The 24,783-nt window shown below is 46.4% G+C and overlaps 1 protein-coding gene across 10 annotated transcripts in view; it reads left to right on the top strand.

Moving 5' to 3' along the window:
• WDR27 (WD repeat domain 27) overlaps positions 1 to 24,783 on the top strand; it is a 238,367-nt gene that overhangs the window by 96,481 nt on the left and 117,103 nt on the right. For all 10 annotated transcript variants that reach the window (XM_041743607.1, XM_041743606.1, XM_041743605.1 and 7 more), the window contains 10 exons: positions 221 to 299; positions 2,646 to 2,723; positions 4,596 to 4,693; positions 5,925 to 6,014; positions 9,494 to 9,615; positions 10,526 to 10,659; positions 14,015 to 14,112; positions 15,736 to 15,857; positions 23,893 to 23,990; positions 24,461 to 24,563. In XM_041743607.1, the coding sequence (XP_041599541.1) occupies positions 221 to 299; positions 2,646 to 2,723; positions 4,596 to 4,693; positions 5,925 to 6,014; positions 9,494 to 9,615; positions 10,526 to 10,659; positions 14,015 to 14,112; positions 15,736 to 15,857; positions 23,893 to 23,990; positions 24,461 to 24,563 (1,022 nt within the window). The remainder of the gene's footprint in view (positions 1 to 220; positions 300 to 2,645; positions 2,724 to 4,595; positions 4,694 to 5,924; positions 6,015 to 9,493; positions 9,616 to 10,525; positions 10,660 to 14,014; positions 14,113 to 15,735; positions 15,858 to 23,892; positions 23,991 to 24,460; positions 24,564 to 24,783) is intronic.

The raw sequence follows: 24,783 nt of genomic DNA, 5'->3' as shown, positions 1-24,783 counted from the left end.
GAGAGAGAGAGAGAGAGGCAGAGACACAGGCAGAGGGAGAAGCAGGCTCCATGCAGGGAGCCCGACGTGAGACTCGATCCCGGGTCTCCAGGATCATGCCCTGGGCTGAAGGCAGGCACTAAACCTCTGAGCCACCTGGGCTGCCCAACTTTTCTGTTTTTAAGGGACTTTGTTCTTGTCATGTTAAATGTTTGCTACTTCTTATACTCCTTTTACGCAGCCGGGAGGAGCACCGTGAAGGACCAGCCCCTGGTTTTCCACACCAAAGTGAGGTCGTCTGGGTATGCGTCCGCACCGCAGTGAGTAAACGGACTCCTAGGCTGCTCATGTCGGGGCGGAGAGGCAGGGTTCAGTACATACACATGAAAATGTGTCTGAGAGGGCCACCCCCTGGAGCAGGGGACAGGTACGTTGGCTACAGGAGTGGCCGCAGCAGCATTTCCTCAGTGCTTGCTGAGTACTGGCCTCACAGGAGCCCTTTGGTCCTGACCTCATAACTGCCGTGATGCTGACTAATCTGGACGGTGCCAGGACAGGGGTGTGCCCACCCAGGAGAGAGGGACTGTCCCCCTCACAGCTCAGCATGGCTACAACAGCGGAGCATGAAGTTCAGTACATTCGGAATGGGGGAGGTTGGTTGGGGATGGGGTGAAAGATGAGGAAATAGTAAATTCTCAAATATGAGAAGTTTCCAGTACAGCAGAGCCTTGAAATCCCCTCATCCTTCAGGAACACCACATTTCTGGGAAGTAGACTTCACTTTTCTGTGTAAAATCCTATCACCCCCATTCTTGACCTATTATGTGTTCTTAACACATTGAGCAAAACAGCTGTGCAACCGGCAGCCTGTGGGGCCCCCAGTCAGAACACAAGTCAGGGCTTTGGTAGGTTCTCTGGGGTCACCCATCCTGTAGACCTCCCCTTCACCTTGTTCCCTTTCATGGGTCTTCTGTAGCCACACCTGGCCTCCCCCGTGCATTCCTCCTGCCTCAGGGCTCTGCACTGGCCCTTTCTTCCCCAGGTACCTACCTGAGGCTCATGCAGGTGGGGCTGACAGGGTGGCCTAGTATCTGGGCTGCCATCCCTGGTTGCTCTGTATAAAATGGCAGCCCCTACCATGATTCCCTCTCAGGCCTTGCTTGCTTTACTCTCCCTGGCCCGACTGGCTAGCATGACTATGTTTTATTTATTATTTACTCTATAAACCCCTGGGCCTGAGACAATACCTGGTACCTCAGACCCTCTCACAAATATGGATGGATGTTTGGATGGATGGATGTTTGGATGGATGGATCAGTGGGTGGGTGGGATGGGTGGTTGAATGGATGAATGGATGGTTGGATGGGTCAGTGGGTGCATGGATGCATAGATGGATGGATGGATAGATCAGTAGGTAGATGGATGCATGTATGCATGAATGGATGGGTCAGTGAGTGGGTGGGTAGCTGGATGGATAGGTGGATGGATGGATGAGTAGATGAATGGATGGAAGGAAAGATCAGTGGATGGGTGGATGCATGGATGGATAGATGGATCGATCAGTGGGTGAGTGGAAGCAGGGATAGATGGGTGGATTCTGGATTCATGCTCAGCAAAATTGCATACTACTTCATGCATCATGCCTGTGAGCACCAGCTGTAGTGTGATGTGCTGTGTTCTGTGTGAGCCCCCAGGGTCCCCTGTGTTCAGAGTGGAACCCCAGGGTGCCCTGTGTTCAATGTAGACCCCCAGGGTGCACTGTGTTCCGTGTAGACCCCCGGGGTCCCCTGTGTTCCATGTGGGCCCCCAGGGTGCCCTGTGTTCTGTGTGGACCCTCAAGGACCTGCCCTGATCATGCCTGCCCCCCGCCTCCTGACATGCTTCCTGCACTCCAGCAGCAGTCTTGCTCCTTCTTGGATGCTTCCCACCAGTCTCTGCTCAGTGGCCCTCTACCCTTTGTTCCCTCTGTGGCGTTCTCTTCTTCCATCCTCCTGGGACTAGTGTCCTCCCTCATCTGGGCCCCAGCCCCTCCTAGGCATCCAGGGGACTTGCAGATATTGTGGCAAATGCAGAGTCCCAGCAGTGGCCTAGGGCCAGGCCACCTTCTCCTGCCCCTTGTCTTGATGGCTCTGGGCATGGCCTGATGCAGAATGTGCTGCTTGCTCTGTGAGGCTGGATGCAGGTGCAGGTGGGGGTTTGGCTGTCCCCTGTGCATCCCCGGGGCTTAGCACCCTGTCCCAGCATCTCTGGCATCTTGTACTTTCTCCACCTGAAAGACAGGCTGGTACCAGGCAACTGTTCAGCCACTACCTGTATTTGATCATTTCATTTTATTTAAGGTAGAATCCAGCATGGTTTCCCGGAGATTTCACTTCTGTTCTGAGTAGGTCCGCAAATAACACCCATAAGGGTGGTTCAGTTTCTGTTATGATTCTATACATCCATTCTCCAAAAAGGGACAATGTCACAAGAATGCCACTGCAGATACATAATTGGATGAACAGCTGTTACAATTGAAGTAACCGAATGTTTGGTGTATTACTAGTGTGGGCCACTGAAAGTGCTCATGAATGTTTATATGTGTGTATATTTTGCTGCAAAATACCAGTCTCTTAAGAAGCTTGGAACTGTAATCTTCGAGAGTGACATGAATTTTCTTTCCACAGCATAACTATGTTTTCACCAAAGGCCAACACCAGGAAGCGTGGTGACCACTCTTCACGATGTAGGGATGGTCCCAGGTGGTACGTAACTAGCTTGTCGGTTCAAAGTAGATGTAGCATAATTTGGAGAGGGCCTTTAAATCCTTTAAATGATTTTGTTTCAAACAGGTGTACAACCTAGTGAGTATGTGTGTACACATGGGCACGTATATACACAGCGTGTATACGTATGTTCCTTTTGGTCAAACTCAGTTCTTGTTAATCCTCTTTTCAGATGGGCTGCTAGGTTTACCACCTTCACAACTTAGGAATATTAATTTTTGTTAAAATTCTTGTTTAGAAAGTGTTATAGCTGTGACGGATCATTCTTGATAAGTTTCTTAGGTAATAATTGGACAGAAACATCTGAGCAGTTACAGGGCTCCAGGTGACTTTGAATGGCTGGAGATGAGCTCGTGGACTTGGAGGTGCATCTTGGGCAGTGGCCGTGCTGTACAGCACATGTGGGGCCATAGCCAGTCCTGCCAACCCCCGGGGCCCATGTACCTGGATGGGAAGGTGATTTGGGGGACCTCCAAGACCCTCCCAGTCCCACACGTGGAGGTAACCTCATCTGGACAGAGATTCCAGGCTGTGCTGTTGAAGTGTCCCTAGCTCTCGTCCACAAGACGTCTGCATGAGCAGTTTTTCCCAGTTTTGTGATGTTTCTCTTAAGCCCCGATGCTCTTCCTGCCCTCCACTGCTGCTCCCGTATCAGTGGGTCATCGATGGCAAGGATGTGACCCCAGCAGGTGCCCTCAGACCCTGTGACACTCAGACCAGTGGTTGGAGATAGAAAGTAGCACCAGAGAGTTCTGCTCAACTCTGATCTTCTGGGTGACTTTTCCCACAAAAGCTCAACTCTCCAGACCCAGCCAGTGGTCTTTGATGCATTTCTGGCCCAGGCAGCATTCTGTTGAGGGTAGGACTGATGGGAGGACCCCAAACAATGCCCTTCCTGAGCAAAAGGCTCCTCCGAACACCTACCAGATTTCACTTAGAAGGGATGGGACTGCGGGCTGAGGCCTTGCAAGGCCGGCCAGTCTTTCCAGCTTGTATGGCCTATAAAGCTGTGAATAAATGTATCTAGCTTGTCACCAATAACTTCCAGCCTTTACAACAACCTGTCTTCACAGCTACTTTCTTTTTCTGCCCTCTGCTGTGTGCCTGGTGCCTTTCCACATTCCCCTAAGCGTGTAGCAGCACTGTGTGCCAGGTGGTTTGTGTTCAGTTTACTCTGCATTCTGCGGCTGAGGTGGGAAGATTGGGGGGCCACATGCATGCCAGTGAGGAGCCTTGACGCCCGTGCCCTGGCTGGCCCCCACGCCCGTGGCCTCGCTGTGCAGAGGCTGCCAAACCTTTTAGTTGCTGAAAATGAACACTGGGGAGATTTTGCCTGAAGATCTGGATGCCTTTAGTGGACCATGCTGTCTGCCCCCAGGGCCTGTGGGACCCACTCCACCCAGCCTGCCCCTGCGAGGGGTCCCGGCCACTGATCCTTTCCCCTAAGCCTCCCTGGGCTCTTTCACAGACTGGGAATGTGGTTATTCTCATGGCAGATATCAGCCATTTGTAGTTTATTTGAGTGATTGGTAGGATGTTCACCAACAAAGAGTGTGAAACTGCAAAGTGCAGCAAGAGGCTCTCCCCAAGTCGTCACAGATTCACTTGAGTTTATGTTATACATGAGAAATCCTTGACATCTTGTACTTAAAATGCATGCATTTTGACCCCATGGAATGCAAGTGCATTTTAGAGTTATTTCATGGCTTTGAATATGTTTATATATATTCAGGTTGGGTAGAATGAAATTGCACATGTAAATAGGGGACAACCCACTATTCTAGTCTGTTGTCTTATTTCTAATCTCACTTTGAACTCTCTTGATGTTCATTTTCCTGATGTCCCTTCAAGTAAGGAATACCCTTTGGAGAGTTCTCCACCAACCAAACTCTACAAGCAGCGTGTCCTCGCCCACGGGCCTGCCGCGGCACACTGTGTCCAGTACTCAGGTAGGCTATGTCTGGGGCCGCACATCGCTGCATTGCCAAGCATCCCTTACCTGCCACCGTTCCATCATAAACAGAGCTTTAAACTTGCTTGCTTGAAGTTATCTGGCATTGTTTGAATCTGGATTAAAGTCAAAGCTCACATTGCCCCTGAGCATACCCAGCATCAGGGCATTTGTGCTTGCGTCGGCCTCCGCTGCAGCTCGGGGAGCTCCTTGACTTGAACTTAGAGGCTCACCCAGGTCTGGGCTCTGCATGTGTGACCATCTCCTCCATAGCGTTGGAGGGGGTCGGGGTGGGGGCGGCTGCTTCGAGGAGTGTGGAGGAGGCCGCCTGGGGCAGATGACCATCCCTCCTTGGGTGGAGCCTCTCCTGCAGGCCCAGTGGGTCTTGGGCTTGTAGCGGCCATTTCACTCTCAAGTGTATGGAAATGCCTCTACCAGACTCTCTTCTGGGTCTTCAGCATTTTTCCCAGGAGAGTTTGGAGGAAGCTGGGAGCAGCTCCCATGCAGGTGGCTCTGTGATTTGAGCTCTTTCTTCAGAAGCACACATTGTTTCTGGGTTCTCGAGTGACTTGGAGGTGAGAAGCTGTGCTTGCCCTCAGTCCGGGCTAGAAGGCCACCCCTCAACATCTTGAGCGCATTCCTGCAGTTTTCACTGTTTACAACTGTTCTAGGTTCTCTTCATTTTTCATGTAAGTTTAGTCAAAGCATGTCTGAGTGATTTTGGGAAATTAGATTCATACCATCATCAGTAAAGTACCTTTGTGGTATGAGAGAGGCTTGCTTATTTATGATCGTGTGATTGTATGATGTGATTAGAAATAAAGTAGGGGTCTCGATTTGGAAAATTGTGGGAGGTCTCTAACTTAGTTCTGCCCTGTTTTAGGGGTATGTTTAAATAGAACTGCCTAGCTGAATAATATGTGTCTTATAATTCTGTTGATGGAAGGCGGGGTGCCACAGGGTGCAGAGCGGGTGCCCCTACTCCGCACTCCCGGGTCCTCTCTAAAGCACGTCCTGGGGGATGTCATGCGAGGGTGACACAGGGCCTGCCACCTGGTGGACTCTCAACATGTGGTGGCTAGCTCTTGAGCAAGTGCTGTTTGTTTGGATTCCCTCGCTAACTGACAAAACGAACGTCAAGTTAACTACAAATTCTGTTTTTACCTGTTGCAAGTGTGACTCCTGTGAGCTGTGATTTTTAAGGGATGTCCCTTGCTGTTTTGAAGCAGGAGATGGACAGTGGCTCGCCTGCGGTTTAGCCAACCACTTGTTGCTGGCCTTCCGTGCTGACCTTAGTGGGACACCTACTGTCTTTTCAGGTATGATGTGTTAGTTTGAGTTAATATGTATTCATGGAGGGCTCTCCTTTTGGTCCTGGGTATCAGTTGCTATGTGCCCTTCTATGCCCTTCAAGTTCAGAATGAGGCAGAAGTAAGGCTTGCATGGAGGTAAATTAGTGAACTAGATTGGCCCTGCTAAACCAGGCGGAGGGGGTATAACCTGGGAGGCTGGGGCTGCAGGTATGTCTGCCACAGGTGCGCCAAGGTCAGGGAAGAAAGCTTTTGCAGAGTTTCAGGGGAGGGGTAAAGTCAGAACTTAGACACGACGAAAGCACGCTTGGAAAATTAGGAGGGTTTGTTCACAGACAGTTTCATAAACGTAACAAGGTAAGGTTTCTTTCTTTCTTTTTTTTTTGTGGGGGGGTGGGGTGAGTAGATCTGAGATGAGGGCAGTGGTATTGGAAGTCTCGCTGTTTTAGCTTCCTGACAGATCACTAGTCCTGAGCCCTGAGCTTCCCCCACTCTTGTTCAGGGTCCTGGAACTGCTTTCTGCAGACTCACACCCAGTGGATATTTTAGTAAAAACAAAAATACAAAAAAACAAAACAAAACAAAACAAAACAGAAATGCTGCCAGTGAAAGTGTTTCTGGGAAGTAGAGGAGTGAGGTGCCTGGTGGAGGGAGTGGGGTGCAGGTGTGGTGGTTGGGGGGGGCAGGAGCACGCCCCCAGGGCTCCCCCAGACTCGGGCCCCCCAGAGTCCACAGTGGCCTCTGGACAGCCTGGAGGAGGGGCCTCTGCAGGGGCTGGTGCCACCCTCTCGGGACGTGTGAGAGGACCTGCCGCCCCATCCACAGCCCACGTCGTCCCCCTACACTCTGTGGCTCCTCCTGGCTCCAAACCTTGGTTCTTAACGCTCTCCTTAAGGTGCCTTCCATGAGCCTGGGACTCTGTGTGCGAGTCTTTCTATAACTCAACAGTTGATAGAAATGGTGATTATGTTGCACGTGGATGTTTCTCTATTCTATTGCAGGAATGGGGCTCGTGGCTGAGTTAAGATAATGCAGTAGATGTTCAAACTCACCTTTAAAAAAGTGCTGTGTTTGTGTTTTGGGGAACAGCATCATTCTCACCCACCCTACCTCATCATCATTCTGCCCTGATGGTTTACCTGTCATATGATTCAACTTTGAAAATATGATAGCTTTCTCAACACTTATATGCGAAAAGCAGGAAAATGGGTGCCTGTTTGATGGTCAAGGAGGGAGCCACTGAGCTGGGAAGAGAGGTGCATTGGCAGGTCCCAAACAGGTGGAGCCGCCCACCTGTCGTGCCCTTGCCCGGGGCCTGCACAGGGCCCACAGCAGCCGGGACGCTAGCGGGTGGTGGTGGGTCCTCAGACACATGATCTCCAGCATTGTATCCCCAGCCAGCAGCATTGTGCAGGCCTGCAGCCTGGTGCGATGGGGCCTTCATCTTTATTAAAACTCCCAGAGACCTCCACGAGAGGGCAGTAGAGCTATATCAGAAAGTTCCGGCTGGTTGTGTTGGGTCTCGGTATAGAACTGCAGCGCGTACTCTTTTTTTTAATAATAAATTTATTTTTTATTGGTGTTCAATTTGCCAACATACAGAATAACACCCAGTGCTCATCCCGTCAAGTGCCCCCCTCAGTGCCCGTCACCCATTCACCCTCACCCCCCGCCCTCCTCCCCTTCCACCACCCCTAGTTCGTTTCCCAGTTAGGAGTCTTCATGTTCTGTCCGCCTTTCTGATATTTCCTACCCATTTCTTCTCCCTTCTCTTCTATTCCCTTTCACTACTATTTATATCCTCCAAATGAATGAGACCATATAATGTTTGTCCTTCTCCAATTGACTTATTTCACTCAGCATAATACCCTCCAGTTCCATCCACGTTGAAGCAAATGGTGGGTATTTGTCATTTCTAATGGCTGAGGAATATTCGTACTCTTGATGAATCTTTCCCGCCTCTTCCATCTCTGCCGTGTGGGTTCTCTGGCCGGTGTGACATGTGAGCGGTTCACTGCTCCTCTGCGATGCTCCAGCCGCACAAGAGGGTCCTCCCGGGTGGGTGGTAAGAGTGCTTGAGGCCGAGGCCAGTGCCCTGGCTCAGCAGGTGGCAGAGGTGCGTGCTCTACAGTCCTGGCCAGACGCAGGGCCCACAGAGAAGGGCAGCTTTGCGGTGGTGCTAGGGTCACTGGGCCTGTCCTGTGTGCCCCGTGAGTCATGGCGCCATCCAGACTCCTGTACTGTGCTGTGGCCTGCGATGTTCGCACCCCGCCTGCCCTCTCTACTCCAAAAAGCCCACGGTTTTCATTTCTCAGCCTTTCCTTGGGTTCCTCTGTTTCTTGGAGCAACAGGTGGCAGCAGTGTCAGGACCCTTTTAATCATCACCTCCCTGGGGTGATGACCATTCTAAGGGGCCCCTGATGGAGGCAAGAATCAGAGATTGGCCTGTGTGGCAGAGGCAGCAGGTGCCCGGTGAGAAGGAGTGGGGCTGGTGGGTGGACGCACTCCCCTGTGCCCTGGGCCACTGCGCTCCCTGCCACTGCGTCAGGATGGGGTGGACTGCTGGGCAGCTTGGAGCTAAGGCCGACGAGGTGCGGGGAACCCACTCACAAGGATGGACTATCCCATTGGCCATGTGTATGGTTGGGGGGAGTGCATGTACGGCCTGGGTGCCCAGCCCAGCCCCTGGCAGATCGGGCCCCAACCCGCAGCAGCGTTGGCACTTTCCTCCTCACACATCCATGTGCCCTGAGAAGGAGAGCGCGTGGTACCTGGTACCTGGGCCCGTTCCCTGTAGACTTAGGTATCTGGCGTTCTGATTGCTGTCGTGCCCTTGCCCGGGGCCCTTGCCCCCTGAGGAGGGGGTCACAGCAGAGGAGGGCATGTTTTAGCTGTCTGCCACGCCAGGGCCAGTGGTGGCAGTGACGGAGGTTAAGGGGTCCCATGGCCCAAAGGACAGATTGCAGTTGGTTAGACTTCTCTTCGGTGTTCGATTAAGAGGGAGAAGCAAGCAACCACGTTGTTCTTGACTCAGTGATGGGGGTTGAGTCTTCCTTCCTTTTCTTTCTCCTCATTGCATCCCTGTCGCAGGGGCTCTGGGGCACTGGGTGCTGACAGCCCAAGGGGTCAGATGACACGTGCCTGCGTTTGGGAAATCCTTATGACCTCTCGCTTCAGTGTTAAAACAATAACAGTTCTTGAAGACGTGTTATCATGAAGCCACAGATTTCTGTACATTTTATAATACTACATTTTAGGAGTTTCTTCTTTTAAAACACAAATGCATATGTAATTTTGAGCTTTATGTTTTAAACATAAAGTTTTGAAATGCCTCCTTCACAAACCATGTTAAGCCTTTAAATGAAGTATAATTCCCCGACCCCCCCCCCCCGCGCCCGCCACCCGGTGATTTATTCCGGGAGGGCTGCATTCTGCTGTGTCGGAGGGAGGTCCTTGATTGCCCTCCTCTGCTTCTGTCCTTCCCTTAGGTCACGACGGGGCAGTGAGCACCGTGTGCTGGAGCCATGACAGTAGGTGGCTGCTGTCTGCTTCCCAGGACGGGACGCTGCGGCTGTGGTCATTTCGCAGGGCGGAACTCGCGTTGTGTTTGGTAACGGGTTACTGCTGTCGATCATGGGCAGGGTTTCACAGTGACCAGCCCTGTGACCCCCAGACCGTCAGAATCACAGAGGCACCGGGGGTTTAGGGAACGGGGTGAACCAGAGTTGCTGTAGTGCACCAACAGCAGTTGATGATTGAATATTTTCTTACATGCGTGTCCTGTGCATACATGTGTGACAGCCAGGCACATGCAAAAGAGGGGTGCACTTGTGCGCACAGTGACACGTGAGCCTTCTTATGCGCTTAGAGGACACCATTTGGAGACAACGGGAGAGGCAAGAAGGGAAGATGGTGATGATGTCACAGCCAAGACAGGAAAGGGAGGGCCATTCCCCTGAGTCAGATTAGGAGCTGGCCAACTGCAAATTCTAAAATATGTGTTTAGCATTTTTTTCCCTGTGGGTCTTGTTATAAACGGGGGATGGAATCCCAAGTAGGCTAGCCAGGAAGGGACGTGCATCAGACCTGGGACTCCTGGACCAGGTGTTTGGGAGTGGCTTCAAGGGGACGGGCTTGATTTAGGGTCTTTGACACTGTCGTCTTCCACGCATGATGCTGTGGGTTCTGAAATATGATCTGAGAGCAGACCTCTCAGAACCCTACTCCACGGTTACAATTTTGTCTTTAACAAAGTCCTTGCTACTTAATATGCTCGCTGCCAGGTATCGATTTTCTTTTATTTTAAGGTTTTTAAGTGGCTAGAATTCGAAATACTCATTACAGCGAAGCTTTAATCATGTAACATCTTTTGGAAATAGGAAGAAGAAACGAAATCATGAAGTGTATCTCCATGTTTAGAGCAGACGTGTGGGTTGATATGAAGGAACCTCCCTCGAGGAACTGTGGTGTTTCTTGTTTGCCTCTGTTATGTTGGCAGTAATTATTGATTTTCGTTACAGGGCAAAGATGTGTTTTCCAAGCCCGTCCGATCTGCACAGTTTTATTATGTAGACACTTTTGTGTTGTTGTCTTCTGGTCCTGAACTTCAGCTCCTGAAGTATCACATTGACACTTGCAAGGATGAGATCCAACGGTGTGTAACCTCTGTTTCTTTTCTCTTCCTGGTCGGGGGAGCTGTGTTTCAATACTGGGTCGTATGCAAATAGAATGTTTACATTTCAAAATGTGCAACATCAAATCACCTCATCACAGGCTGCTGACAAGAGCTGAGTGACGGGGTGATGGCCTCCCCCTGTTCAGAGCTTGTCCACAGTGCTGCACGTGGGGGCCATGAACTGTAGCCTTGGTTGACCACGTATCAGATTGATGTCAAGTGGGACTATTGCTGCCATATTTGTAATGAAGTAAACATGAACTGTTTCATACACACACACACATACACGTGCACTAGTTACATGTACTAAATACCTGTTCACACCTCCTTTTGCAAGCATTAATGCTGGTTTTGTTCCCAATTTTTTTGACTTGCATCTTTTTAAATTTTAAATTCAATTTGCCAACATATAGAATAATATCCAGTGCTCATCCCATCACATGCGCTCCTCAGTGCCCGTCACCCAGTCACCCCATCCCCCCGCCTACCTCCCCTTCCACTATCCTTGTTTGTTTCCCAGAGTTAGGGGTCTCTTATAGTTTGTCTCCTTCTCTAATTTTTCCCACTCAATTTTCTAAAGAAATGAAAGATTATGGGGTAGTTAGTGTCCTGCTGTCCTGTTCCCATCCTCTGTTTTCCCTGCCTGCTCTTTCTCCGTACCGGGTGAGCATTTCTCTCACCACCATCCATGAGCACGCTGGGCAGCCAGTCCCCTGCACCATCTTCCCTGCGCTGCAGTTCCATTTATTCCACATCCCTTCCCTTATTCCACCCTCTACCTGCCAGCCTCAAGTTCACTTTATTTTTTTTTTTAGAGTAGATTTTTTTTAATTTTTAATTTTTATTTTTTTGTATTTTTTATTGGAGTTCAATTTGTCAACATATAGCGTAACACCCAGTGCTCATCCCAAGTTCACTTTCTATATGAACAATTCACTTTCTGTTCTGTTGTTCTTCTGCTGTTTAGGTTCCACATGTGAATGAGGTCAGAGGCTGTGTGTCTTTCTCTGACACATGTCGCTCAGCAGAATGCCCTCTAGGTCCGTCCTTATTGCACGTGGCAGGCCTCATCCTTTCTGATGGTTCCATTGCACACGCACCACCTCTTTGTCCGTCTGTCCACCGACACGTGGGCTGCTTCCAGTCATGGCTGTTGTAACCTTCCTCAGTTTGAAATTGGAGTGTTTGCTTCCTGTCCGTGGCTTTACATCTGTTAATGCTACACACACCTTCCATAATCATCCAAATATGTTTCTGATACTGAGCCATGCTTGCAAATGTGACTTCAGTCTGTTCCCGGTGGCTGTTACATGGTTTTACAGGAGGAATGTGCCATGGCTGCTTCACCCATACTCTTGTTGCCGGAGCTCTGGGTTTTCTTGACTCATCCTGTTCCCTAACCAGTGGCATACTGGATTTCCTTGTGTGCATCTGGAAGTGGGTGTTTGGGGGTGATTGTACACCCACCTTCTCCGTGCCTGCAGCGAGCTATGTGCGGTACACACAGCGAGGGCAGAGTCTTGACTTTCTCTGAGGCTGTCTGTCCTGCCTCTTCCTGCAGGGGATGCTGTCCTTCCTTCCTGTAACTCAGTACCTGATTGTGGCAAGTACTTTCCCTGGAAAGAAATACTGTGCCTGCCGACTACTTGCTTCTGGTGTAGCAGCCAAGGCTGGGGTGTGGAGCGGCCTTCATGCCTCATTCCTTTCGTGCTGGCTTATGTGGCCCTTTGCAAACTGTCCGGCCCTCTGGTGGGTGGTTGTGTGCGACCTGGGCAGCCACATTTCCTCCGTCTGGGAGATGCCCCGTGGAAGCTGCTTGAGAAAGGCCCTTCCCCAGGCCTGCTGCTTGCTTGGGCTGCAGCTGCTTCTCTCATTGGTACCAGTGTCAGCTGGGGGTGGGGACTCTCAGAAACTGGCAAGGCTTCAAATGATGGGACACCGAACGTCACACAGGCCACAGTCACGTGCACCCTTCAGCAAAGCTATCTGTCCCTCTGGCAGGGCTCCTGGCCCTTCGTGTGGAGCAGAGCCAGAGGCTATGTACTCAGCAGCACACCGCACAGCCTCCCCTGCCCTTCCTTTCCTTCTGAGCCAAAACTGGCCCGCGGCCGGTGTGCCACGTGAATACCTGTGCCTTCCCTGGTCCACCTCACTCCCACTCCCTGTGATTTCAGCTTTGTGTGGTCCCTTTGCTTACATGATCTGCTGTCTCTGATACACCCCTCCTGGTCTGTGCTGTTCATAGAGCTTTCACATGGCTTCCCCTGTGTAGCAATGGCTTTCTGCCCCATTAACCACCCTGCTGGATGATTTCACGCAGTTTATCAGCAGGAATGTGCGGCAATTTGTGGCATCTTTGTGTCGTCACTGAGCTTCACTTCTGACCTCTCCTGTGACTCAGCTCATTTTGTTCCTTGAGTCTTCCCATTCCCCCCAGGACCTGCTCTCTGAGTCATCCCTCTGGATGCCCATCTCTGTGCCTGCATATCATGCCCCAGGCCCCAGGTGAACGTGTGGCATTCACCTACCTTGGAAGGTCCAGGCTGATGGCCTGCTCATCCTCAGCCTCAGCCTCAGCCGCCCCGCAGGCTCAGACTTGGAGCCCTCCCCACAGCTTTGTCCATCACCGGCCTGTGCCTGCTCTGCTCAGCCACCCGGAGGTCTCCCCTGGCCCTGCTTGGGCCAGGATCACTCGTAAGATGGCTAGAAAGTTCTTTCCTTTACTAAAATATTGTTAGGGATCTTTGAGGACGTGTGTTTATTAAACCAATACTAACTGCTTATGTTATCCTTTAGAAAATATTAAAGGGACACCTGGATGGCTCAGTGGTTGAGCATCTGCCTTCGGCCCACGGCGTGATCCTAGAGACCCGGGATTGAGTCCCACATTGGGCTCCCTGAATGGAGCCTGCTTCTCCCTCTGCCTGAGTCTCTGCCAATCTCTCTCTCTATCTCTCATGAATAGATAAATAAAACCTTTAAAAAAAAGATAAAATATTAAGAACATATGTGTAAATGGAAATACAGATAATTTTTATCCAGTTGGATATCATTTAAGTAAACGTAATTATTTTAGAATTAGGAGAAAAATTTGCTTTCTCATAGACAGGAATGAATTATTTTGGGCTTTATATGATATATCTTCATGAAGTTTTCCTAAAGGAAAAGTTGAGTTTCCTACAGGAAAATTAAGGTAGCAGACTGGTTCCTTTGATGTTATAAAGTATAATTATTAAGTGATATGAAAACTTTTTTCATATTCAACTTTTTCAAGGCAGAATGCTTTGTCATGGGAGGGAAACAGAAAGATGGGTTATTTTTATTTTTCTTTCAGATATAAGCAGAAGAGCAGGTGCAAACGTGTCTTCAGGCTTCCTACGACTGGTAGGACAGAGATTACCAGTTTATCAGCCGTCAACGACTTCTATTCCTGTATCCTTGCCCCTGCCATTGGTGTTTTCACATCCTGAGCACCCTCCTCCCACATGAGCATCTGCTGAAGGCCCCAGCCTCAGGCGACATGCTGAGCACTGGGACTTGGGGAGCTCACGTCTGCTGCAGTAATTGTAGGTGCAGCAATTTCTTCTCAAAGGAAAATAGACATTGATGCCGCAGAGCATATGATATATAGCAGGGTGATCTAACTTGGTATCTCTGGTCTGTAGTTTATGCATAGTACTTTTTAGAAATTTAGTACTTTTTAGAGATCAACTGCTATACCTGCTATGGGCCTCCTTCCATTAACTGGAGTTTGCCTCATGTCTGTGGAGGCTGAGAAGTACCTGGGGGATGGGCCCTGGGGAGGGCACGTGTGGAATCAGCACTGGGCGTTATATAAATATGATGAATCCCTGACCCCTACCTCTGAAACGAATTAATACACTATGTGTTAATTAAACTTACAAAAAATTTAAAAAGAGAAGTAACTCTTGAATATGAAATTGAGTCCAAAAGTTTATTTACTTTTATTTACTTTCTTTGGTTAGCATCATTCTTTTTAATTAAAAAGCATTGATGTTTATTTATTTAGAAAAAAGCTCCAATCTTTAGGAATTCATCTTATAAAATTTTAATTGATTCAGAGGTCTAAGTGCTGTTCTTTTTTTTTTTAGCTTTTTTAAAAATTATTTATTTATTTATTCGTGAGAGACACAGAGGCAGAGACACAGGCAGAGGGAGAAGCAGGCCCCATGCAGGGAGCCCGACGTCGGACTCGATCCCAGGTCTCCAGGATGGTGCCCCAGGCTAAAGGCAGCGCTAAACAGCTGAGCCACCCGGGCTGCCCGAGTGCTGTTCTTTTGATGAGTTTTATAGTTGAAATTTCAGAAGGACAGATATAAGGTGTTAGGGTTTCTAGTGTGTTTTAATTAGAAATGTGGTATTTTTTTATGCTACGCAGCAAAACACCTAACAGAAATGTGTCATTCTGAGTATTCTAGCCTTGAATGGCTATTTCTGCATATTTCAGGGTTAGCATTGGGTTTATTAGTGGATCAGGTAATCTTTCTACCATGGTTACTATTTATGACAGTGTTCTGGGCTGAACACTGGAGGTCGGGTAATTTTGGTGGTCACACGAGCCCTAAGCTCATACACTGCTGCTCTTGTACTGAATGTATGGAGTTAGTGATGCTCTGCTGACAGCAGATCATGCTGTGAGGTGCATGCTCTCTGAGGGCCGGCCCTGGGTGCCACTATCCACGTCAAGTTTGCATGGCCTAATTTCACCCTCAGACTTGTCTTCTGAGCTCAGTACCCATATATTCAGCTGCTGTTCCATCTCTTGATGTGTGTATTTCTTGGACATCTTGAACCTCATTTCACTGAAGTTAGACCTCTGGGCCTCCCACCTAGAGATGTGTACCACCTGGGTCCGCTCTTGTCTGCAAACCAGATTGGGGGTGTGGGGCTGTGACCACAGCTTCTGGGGAACTCCAGTCATAGCCGGTCATCCTTTGGGTGTCTTCTGGGGTTCCAATAGTATTAGCAGAATAAGCAGGATTGCTCACTCCCTATGGTGGATTGTTGAGAGGATTCCCTAACTGAGTCCTGAAGATCTTGTGCTCACGGCCGGCCGGAACAGGACTCTGGAGGTTTTCGACCTCAATGCAGGTCGCAGTGCAGCCATGACAGTGGAAGTGCATTCACGGCCTGTCCACCAAATCTGTCAGAATAAAGTGAGTGAGCTTTTGATACAGTACATATCATTTGTAAAATTTTATGCTTAAGGTGACAACTACAAAATGTGTGATGCAATTTTGATAACAGTTTGCCACCAAACTCAATGCTAATTTTTAGTCATTGTTAAATTTTCTAAGCCTTAATGTTTGACCTTAGAAGATAGTTTAATGTCATATGGAATGTTAACTTTTGTCTTTGATTATTTTATGGGCCTATTTTTCAACTTTACTAGTAATGCATTCACACTTAAACCTTAATGGAAGGTTTGGGTGTTTCAGGCACTAACTGGATTGAGTGAGTCATGTAGATCCTGCAGGAATACGAAGCCTTCAGGAATCAATAGTTTGTCCTGTTAAGATGTACCTAGTCTCTTTTGACAGAGAAGTGGTTTAAAACTACTCATAGCTGAGGGCTACAGACTTGAGATTAGACTGGTTGGTGTTTTGATGAATCCATTGTCTCATAGTGTAGCTTGAAAGGCACTTTGCTGTCCCAAAGGGTATCTAAGAGATTTATGAACAAAACTTTTGTTTTTAGGACTGCAACTACCATTTTGATTTTTGATATATTTGCAATAACTTTGCCAATTGAGAGTTTAATTTATAATACCTTCTGGAACCTGTATTATGATTTCAAGGGTATCATTGTTTTTTTTTTTTTATAGGGAAGGAGGGGCAGAGGGAGAGAGAATGCTAAGCAGGCTCTACCTCCACCATCACCACCATCATTACCATTACCACCACTACCATCACCATCACCATCATCACCACCATCACCACCATCACTACCGTCAACACATTACCACTACCACTACCATCATCATCAGCATCACCACTATTATCACTCACTACCATCACTATCATCATTTTTTTGTGTATGGAAAGTGGTTTGTTAACATTTCCATTATAAATCCCTATTTCATTCTTCTTTTACTTGCTCTGTTCTTTCTTTCTGGGATTTATCACAGAGCCATGAAAACTTGATCTAGATGAAACTTGGTATGAAAATCTGAAAAATCTCTGTCTGAGATTTGTTTTTTCCACTTGATTCCAAATTTGTTTTAAATTGTTTCAGCTGATTAAGTTGGAAATAAAAAATATAGTTTTGGAGTTTTAAATGCATTTTACTTATAAAAAAATAAAACCCTGGTTTTAATATAATGGTAAAGATAATCCTTTTAAAGTTAACCAATTTTCTCATATTTTCAAAAGAAGTTATTTCACTTTGAAAAATGACATGATGCTATTTTGTCTGCCATCTTGGGATTTTCTTATTTTCATGCCTTTCTGTTTCCATTTCATAGAAGACTTTTGAACCTTTTGCACTCATTACTTTTCTTGGTTGAGGAATTAAATAAGATAATGCAGGCAAATCTCTTAACATGGTCTCAGTTCATTAAATGATAGTTATTCTTCCTATTTTTTTGAAATGTGAATTTATGAAGGTTGGTGGGCATTACCTTAGAAAACTCTCACTTGTCAAATGCACCTAATTTTGCACAATCCCTTTGTTCCTGTGAGTGTTAAGGGCAAGTGCCCAAGAATTTGCTACTTCAGAAGCCGAATTAAGAAGTTGCTTTCCAAGAAATTGTAACACAGAAGGTGGTAGTTGTGGACGTGGGTCATAGTGACACAAAGCTGCCTGTGGCGAGTGCCATCATGTGAGACGGCAGACTGTGGCCACAGTAATGAGGACGTTGATTGTGTCCCGGGAAGACTGGAAAAGGTTACATTTGCCTGGGACTCCACCTTGTCACATATGGTCAGGTAGAACTTATTTTAGGAGGATGGTGAAGGCACATAAAATAGGTTGCCTTAGCCCCTGCAGATGGTGAGTCCGGGCTAAAAGCCGGGTGGTTGCCTCTGCTCCCTTAGGCCCTCTGGCCTGACTCCCCTGCGTAAGCCCACAGAGCAGGCTGGCATGCATGAACGCCCTGAGCACGCCCCGCGCTGCCATGTCCCTGGCCCCATGTGCCGTCTGTCGTCCATCCTTCTGCCCCAGCCGCCACCTACTGCCACCCCCGTCTGCTGTCTCCTCAACCCAGCCACACTCCTACTGCTAAAATATAAATACTGCTTAAATTCCACAAGGTTCCCAGCACGTCGATGTAGAATCAGACTTGGCGTGCAGGTGCTGTCCTCCTCCTGTCTCAGGCTGGGCATGTGATGGAACCTGAGTTGCTGGGCCAGGCCCTTTCCTTGTGCCATAGGTGGCTCCTGTGGGATGCGGCAAGCCCAGGTGACCCTCCAGGACAGGGGGAGGCACACCCTGCACTTTTCCCTGTCATGCTTTTACACATGCACATGCCACATGTGCTCCCACGTGGCAGATGTTGCGTCTTAGCACACACGAACTCAGCCCTCATTCATAGACGTGGAAGCTGAGACCCCAAGTGCCAGTTCCCTGGGGTGCATCGGCAGCGTCTGGCCGCAGAGCTAATGGTCCCAAGTCCCCTGGGCTGCTATTGTCTGGGAGCCTTGTCTGGCTTCTCTGTACCAGGCTCGGGCTTCCCCCCACCGAGATAATGAACTTTATGAGCAGGATTGTGACCCTATCAGTCCACATCTACAACCCTTAACCATGGTGATGTCTTGGGGGATGGCCGGGGCCCCTTGGTCCTCACCAAGCTTGTGGTCTGGACTGTACCAGGACTTGCAAAGGCACATACATGTATGCATGTGTATATGTGCATGGACTCGTGTAGGTGTATGCACATGTGTGTCAATGTGTGTGTGCATGCATATGTATTAACTTAATAACAAATTCATTTAAACGTATCTCTCAGCAAGTCTGCACCTGGTGCTTCTCTGAGCACTGGGATACAGGCGTGTGGGAGAGAGTAGAGCCCTCACACTTGATGAATTTGTTTCCTTCTAAAGAAAGAAGTGGGTTCACTTTCACACAGGTCAGGTACTCCTCTCTGAGGAGGTGATGTGGGCAGCAGGTCCGTGGGGCAGGGGAGGGAGCCAAGTGTGCACCGGGGGAGCAGCGTCTAGGGAATGGGCACCATTCACATGCAGGCCCACGTGATGAAGCCAAGGGTGGGAGTTGGACTGCAGATGCAGAATCCGTGACTGGGAACAGGGGATGGTCCTCTGGGCTTGCAGGCCCTGGTCACATTCTGGGTTCAATTCCAGGTACAGGGCAGTCATCGTGAAGGTTGAGCAGGAAGGTGAGTGACCTGCCTAGATGTGCATGAGCGATGTACACCTATGTGTAATACTGATGTTGGAAATAACGAAGTTGTGCCACGAGGTTCCAGCTGGAAGGGCTTGTGCTTGTGCTGTGTCCCCTGTGGGGAGTGCGCTGGTGCTCTGCAAACATGTGCTGCTTTAGGAGCTCCCACCAGTGAATAGACAAGCTGGAGAGGGAAGAGGGGACGTGCTCCTGGGCAGTATATCAGCCAGGGGGTGTCCCTAGCAGCTGTCCTAGTGCACACCTGGCTCCTTCAGCGGCAGACAGCTTCATGTCATAGGTCCTTACACTGAACTCTGCTCAGATACCAGCTGGGGCCCTGGCTTTGTGGCTGATGCGCCAACGGTAGCCTTGGGGACAGGGGTTTCTGACTTAGCCTGTTTTCAGGGCATGGTGTTGGCTGCAGGAAGGGTCCTCTTCCTAGTGGACTTGGGTCTCCAGGCCTGTGTCTCTGTGTTTGGGGAGCCCCCTAACAGATTCCTGGGAAACTTCCCTTCAGATTCTACCAGCAGCCAGTACAAGCCATTGTTGTGAAGACAGGGCTGTCCCTCTCCTTGGGTGACACCAGGACCATTCCGTATGTCCCTCTCATAAAACCTTTCCTTGAAAAAACAAACAAACAAACAAACAAACAAAAAAAACCAAAAAAACAAAAAAACAAAAAAACCTTTCCTTGTTACACCTTTTAGTGCATTTGCTTTAGGAAACTGCTTAACATGTCTTCTCCATTAAGTAGCAGCGTATGTAATGACCAAACAACAGCCCGATCTACCTCAAATTGATGTGGTCTTCCGGCAATGATTGTGATATTTTGGGGATCATTGTGGTGTGCTCTTGGATGAGAGGTGTCGTATTAGGAAAAGTAGTCCTGAGGTTTTTAATGGGAAAATGATTAGTTTGACCTCCTAGGAATACACTTCTGAGTGGTATATGGTGAAGGGAAGGGAAGGAGTGTAAGGTTTCAGAGGCTCATACTGTATCTTAATAGCTTGTTTTTCTAAACTTCTCTTAAATTCTTGTTCAGTTACACAAGATACATCAAAGTGTTCTGACTACCCACAGCCACATGGGAGCTGCTACCCAGGAACTGTCCTGTAACAAGTCCAAATTTACGAGAAACGCAAATCCTTCCTGGCCCAAATGTCATATTTCCAGTAAAATATAAAATAGATCATTTTGAATTTCCCTTAAGGTTAGGACAAGAGAACTGTATCTGTCACACACCAGTAATGCTCCTTTGCACTCATCCCAATGCACGGTCCTGAAAGTCACCTCTCCTGACAACTGCCCCCTGTCGTGGTCAGATAAGCAGACTGTTTAATTTGATCACATTAACGAGAAGATCACATGAAATAGTCAGAGCCGTGTTTTTCTGTTTTTAAATTGTGTTATGTAATGAGATGGCTTATTTTTATAATGAAAAGGCATACATATTTTATGATTTATTGATCTCTTTAAAAAATCATAGTTACTCCTTTTTCTTTATATATAAAACTTTGACTATTACTGTTTTCTATGCCTGAGTAAGATATGTGCATTTTTGTGATGTAAGTATATAATGTTATACAGCTAATTTGAACTGAAAATTAAATATGTGAAGGTTTAAATAGTTTTCTAATGAAAACATTTTATCACAAAGAGAACTTTAGATTTTCAGAAATAAGTCATTAATATCCATGTGATTGCCTTAAAATATATTACTTCATTATCTTTAGATCTTGTATTTTTTTTTAAGAACTGAAATGCTTGTGGATACAGACACAGTTCTGCTCTGTTTCTTTGTCTCCTTCTTTGATTACTACAATTGAATTTGATGTGACTCTTTCCCAAGTATGCATTCAAAATACATTCTGTATTGTGTGGTGTGTTGTCCTTTTACATAATAGCAGCAAACTATACCTATCTCTGTCTACCTGATTTTTATTCCACATTATGGGTATGTAATCCATTCCATTTTTTATACATTTATGATGTATGCATTTAAACCTATGAATTTCCCCTTGAATTCTGCTTTAGCTGCACTTCACCAGCTTTAGCTTGTGTATTATTATTATTTAGCAGTAGATGTTCTCTAATTCCCATTATTATTTTTTTTACCCTAGGGTTTATTTAGATGTGTGCTTTTAAATTTCTATATGTATGAGCTTGTTTTTAGTAAACTTTTTGTTACCGATTCCTACTTTTATGGCATTGCGTTCAAAGCGCATCATCTATGTGACACTGATTCTCTTCTATCTGTTGAGATTTTTTTTTTTATCTGTTGAGATTTTTGTATTTCTTGAGAAACTTGGCTTTCTGGTTGACTTTTATGGATATCATATATGTGTGCCTGAAAAGAATATGTTCTTGCTAACCGTTGGGTACATGTTTGCATAGATGTCCATTGGCCCAACCTTATTAACTGTATTTAGATTATTCAAGTTTCCAAATTTTTTGTATTCCTAATTATTTTTTTTAAGATTTTATTTATTCATTAGAGACACAGAGAGAGAGGCAGAGACATAGGCAGAGGGAGAAGCAGGCTACCCATTCAGCAGGGACCCCTATGCAGGACTCATTCCTAGGACTCTGGGATCACAACCCGAGCCGAAGGCAGGTGCTCAACCACTGAGCCACCCCAGGCATCCCTGTTTTTTTTTTTTTTTTTTAAATTAGAGAACTGTATTAACATTTCTATGATTATAATCTTGTCAATATCTTATAATTCTTTTGATTTTTGCTCTATATATTTACAGGCTGTTTTTTGCGTGTGTTTAAGTTACACTTCTTATATTTTTATATGTAGCATTCCTTTTATAATAGTTACAAACTCTTTAATGAGGTGTTCTATATTTTTTCTAGTACTTATATAGTCTTGCCTTCTTTTATTTAGTATATGCTATTTTTCTCCACCTTTCACATTCAGCCTTTAAAAATAATGCTCTAAGTGTTTTTCTTGAAATCCAACTAAGAATCTCTTCTTTTTCTTTAATTGAGTTTAGTCTGTTTGCAATCAGTATGATTACTCATACATTTGATCTTATTTTGTGCTTTCTCTTCTACATTAAAGAAAAAAAACCTTCTGTACTTTCTACTTATCATGAATTTTCTTGCTTCTTCATTCCTTCTTCCTTAGCCTCAATTGGATTGATTGAAAATAAATTTAATTCTCCTGTTATCTCTGTGAACACTTTTGGTTTTTACTGGTTAGCTTTAAGAAACAAGCACTGCTGTGAAGTATTGTAACCATGCATCATGTGTCTGCCTTCCTTTTTAAAATTTTTTTTATTTATTTATTTTAATAATAAATTTATTTTTTATTGGTGTTCAATTTGCCAACATACAGAATAACACCCAGTGCTCATCCCGTCAAGTGCCCCCCTCAGTGCCCGTCACCCATTCACCCCCACCCCCCGCCCTCCTCCCCTTCCACCACCCCTAGTTCATTTCTCAGAATTAGGAGTCTTTATGTTCTGTCTCCCTTTCTGATATTTCCCACACATTTCTTCTCCCTTCCCTTATATTCCCTTTCACTATTATTTATATTCCCCAAATGAATGAGAACATATAATGTTGTCCTTCTCCGATTGACTTACTTCACTCAGCATAATACCCTCCAGTTCCATCCACGTTGAAGCAAATGGTGGGTATTTGTCATTTCTAATGGCTGAGGAATATTCCATTGTATACATAAACCACATCTTCTTTATCCATTCATCTTTCGATGGACACCGAGGCTCCTTCCACAGTTTGGCTATTGTGGACATTGCTGCTATAAACATCGGGGTGCAGGTGTCCCGGCGTTTCATTGCATCTGTATCTGCCTTCCTATTAAACTAGGTCTGTGTCCTTATGCTCCATGCCTTGCAAAGTGCCCAATGTTGTAGGTGATCTCTTATGTTTGCTGGGTAACTGTTGGATTGTTTGGATGTTGAGAGTGACCAAGCTGTCCTGGCCTTGTGCTGGTTTGTAGACTGATAAGCTATTTTGGGAGTACTGACTGGGTGGCCTCCAGTGGATTCTTCACCTGAAATGGATATAAAATAGTTCACATCTCCTAAGTTTGTTAAGAGGATGAAATATTCAGTGTTTAGAATGCTGTTGGCTCAGAGTTAATATTCTGGTAGTTTGTTACTGAATTTACGTAAACCTTCATTTCCTATTTGTAACTTAAAAGGAACCTCAAGGTATGTGTACACTGTAAGGATAAACGCTCTCAGATATATTTTACTAAATATTTCTTAATAATTTGGGTATTCTTGGCTTGAAAGGAAGATGGACTTTGTTATTAACTGTAATTGTTTAATGTTTGGGGCCAGAGATATTTTAAGTCACTGCGACTTCTTCTGACAGCAGCTTGAGGGGAGGTGATGAATCAGATCAGAGGCAGGTCCTCAAACGGACCCCAGCCCGTGACACATGCATGGCCTCAAATAAGCCAGTGCTCAGACTTCTGTACAGGGCCTTAGGATGGGATCAATAACTGACTTCAGGTTTCAAATGCCTCATTATGGGCATCTTTCAGATAATTTATTGAAGATGGATTATGATCTATACTTAAAAAATCTGGTGTGTTAATATGGTAGTCTTTTGGTCTTTTATTTTATGTTTATAACTTTTGGTGGCATTTCATATTTAGGAAACATACACCAACAATTCGTAAGGTCAAAATGTACCATTAGTAATTACTCATAAGAAAGTTTTTGGAATCCAATTCTGAAATTGTTATGAATAGGAAAAGAAAAAAACCTTGTGTCAGTTTCTTACTTTAGATTCACTGTCCTTACATGCCATGTATAATGTTTATTAATTCAGCCTTTAAAGAACACATCTTGTTTCCTCCCCTTATGATCACAGGGATCATCATTTACGACCCAGCAGCACGAGGCTTATAACCTTTTCGCCACCACCGCCAGTGGGGATGGCATAAAGCTGTGGGACTTGAGGACCCTAAGGTAAGGTCCACCTCTGCCTGATATCGTAGAGCTCCCTGGAGCCCAGCTTCATGCTGGAAAATGCTTGTGAAGGCTTTCTTGGGGTGGCTCTGGCTGTCCCAAAAGGTGGTGGAGATTTTCTCTGCACGACTGTTTTCAGTTCCCTGACATATGTTACAATGACAGGTTGTATATAATACTTTATAAGTACTTGGTTGTGGCACTTGACCAGCCTTATAGAGTGTTGCTCCTCCCAAAAGTCTTTGAATCACTGATCCAAATGATTTATGATTTAAAAATGTTTGTTTTATATTTTTAAAGATCTCCAGAATAACCTTCTTGCCTTTAATAACTCATGTGAGTGCTCTCTCTCACTGCTGATTTGGTCATTGTTGTAAAGACAGGCTACCAGTCAGTGACCTTTTCCCTAATTTGCATGAAAATTAAAAAAAATCATCTTTTTCTCCTGGTGTCTCTTTTTCTCCTTATAGATGCGAACGTCTTTTTGAAGGGCATCCAAACCACGGGTACCCATGTGGAATTGCTTTTAGCCCTTGTGGACGCTACGTGGCTTCTGGTGCTGAGGACAGACATGTAAGTGCTGCCATGGTGTGTTTATTGGTCTTCAGTCATGAGACCCTAGACTTGTTCTTGTGGAAACTGCTTAGTATTATCGCACATGAGGATACAAATCTATTTTAAAAAACTTGGCTACCGGCTAGGGTTTAAAACTTGCAAGTGATAGTATTTTGATAAGAATAATGTGTGAGCTATGAAAGGCCCTCATGCATTAATTTTGATGAATCATGATTAT

Source organism: Vulpes lagopus, chromosome 2 (genome assembly GCF_018345385.1).
Source record: "Vulpes lagopus strain Blue_001 chromosome 2, ASM1834538v1, whole genome shotgun sequence".
NCBI lineage: Eukaryota > Metazoa > Chordata > Mammalia > Carnivora > Canidae > Vulpes > Vulpes lagopus.
Note: the sequence above shows the minus strand (reverse complement) of the source record. Positions and strands in the feature narration are given on the sequence as shown.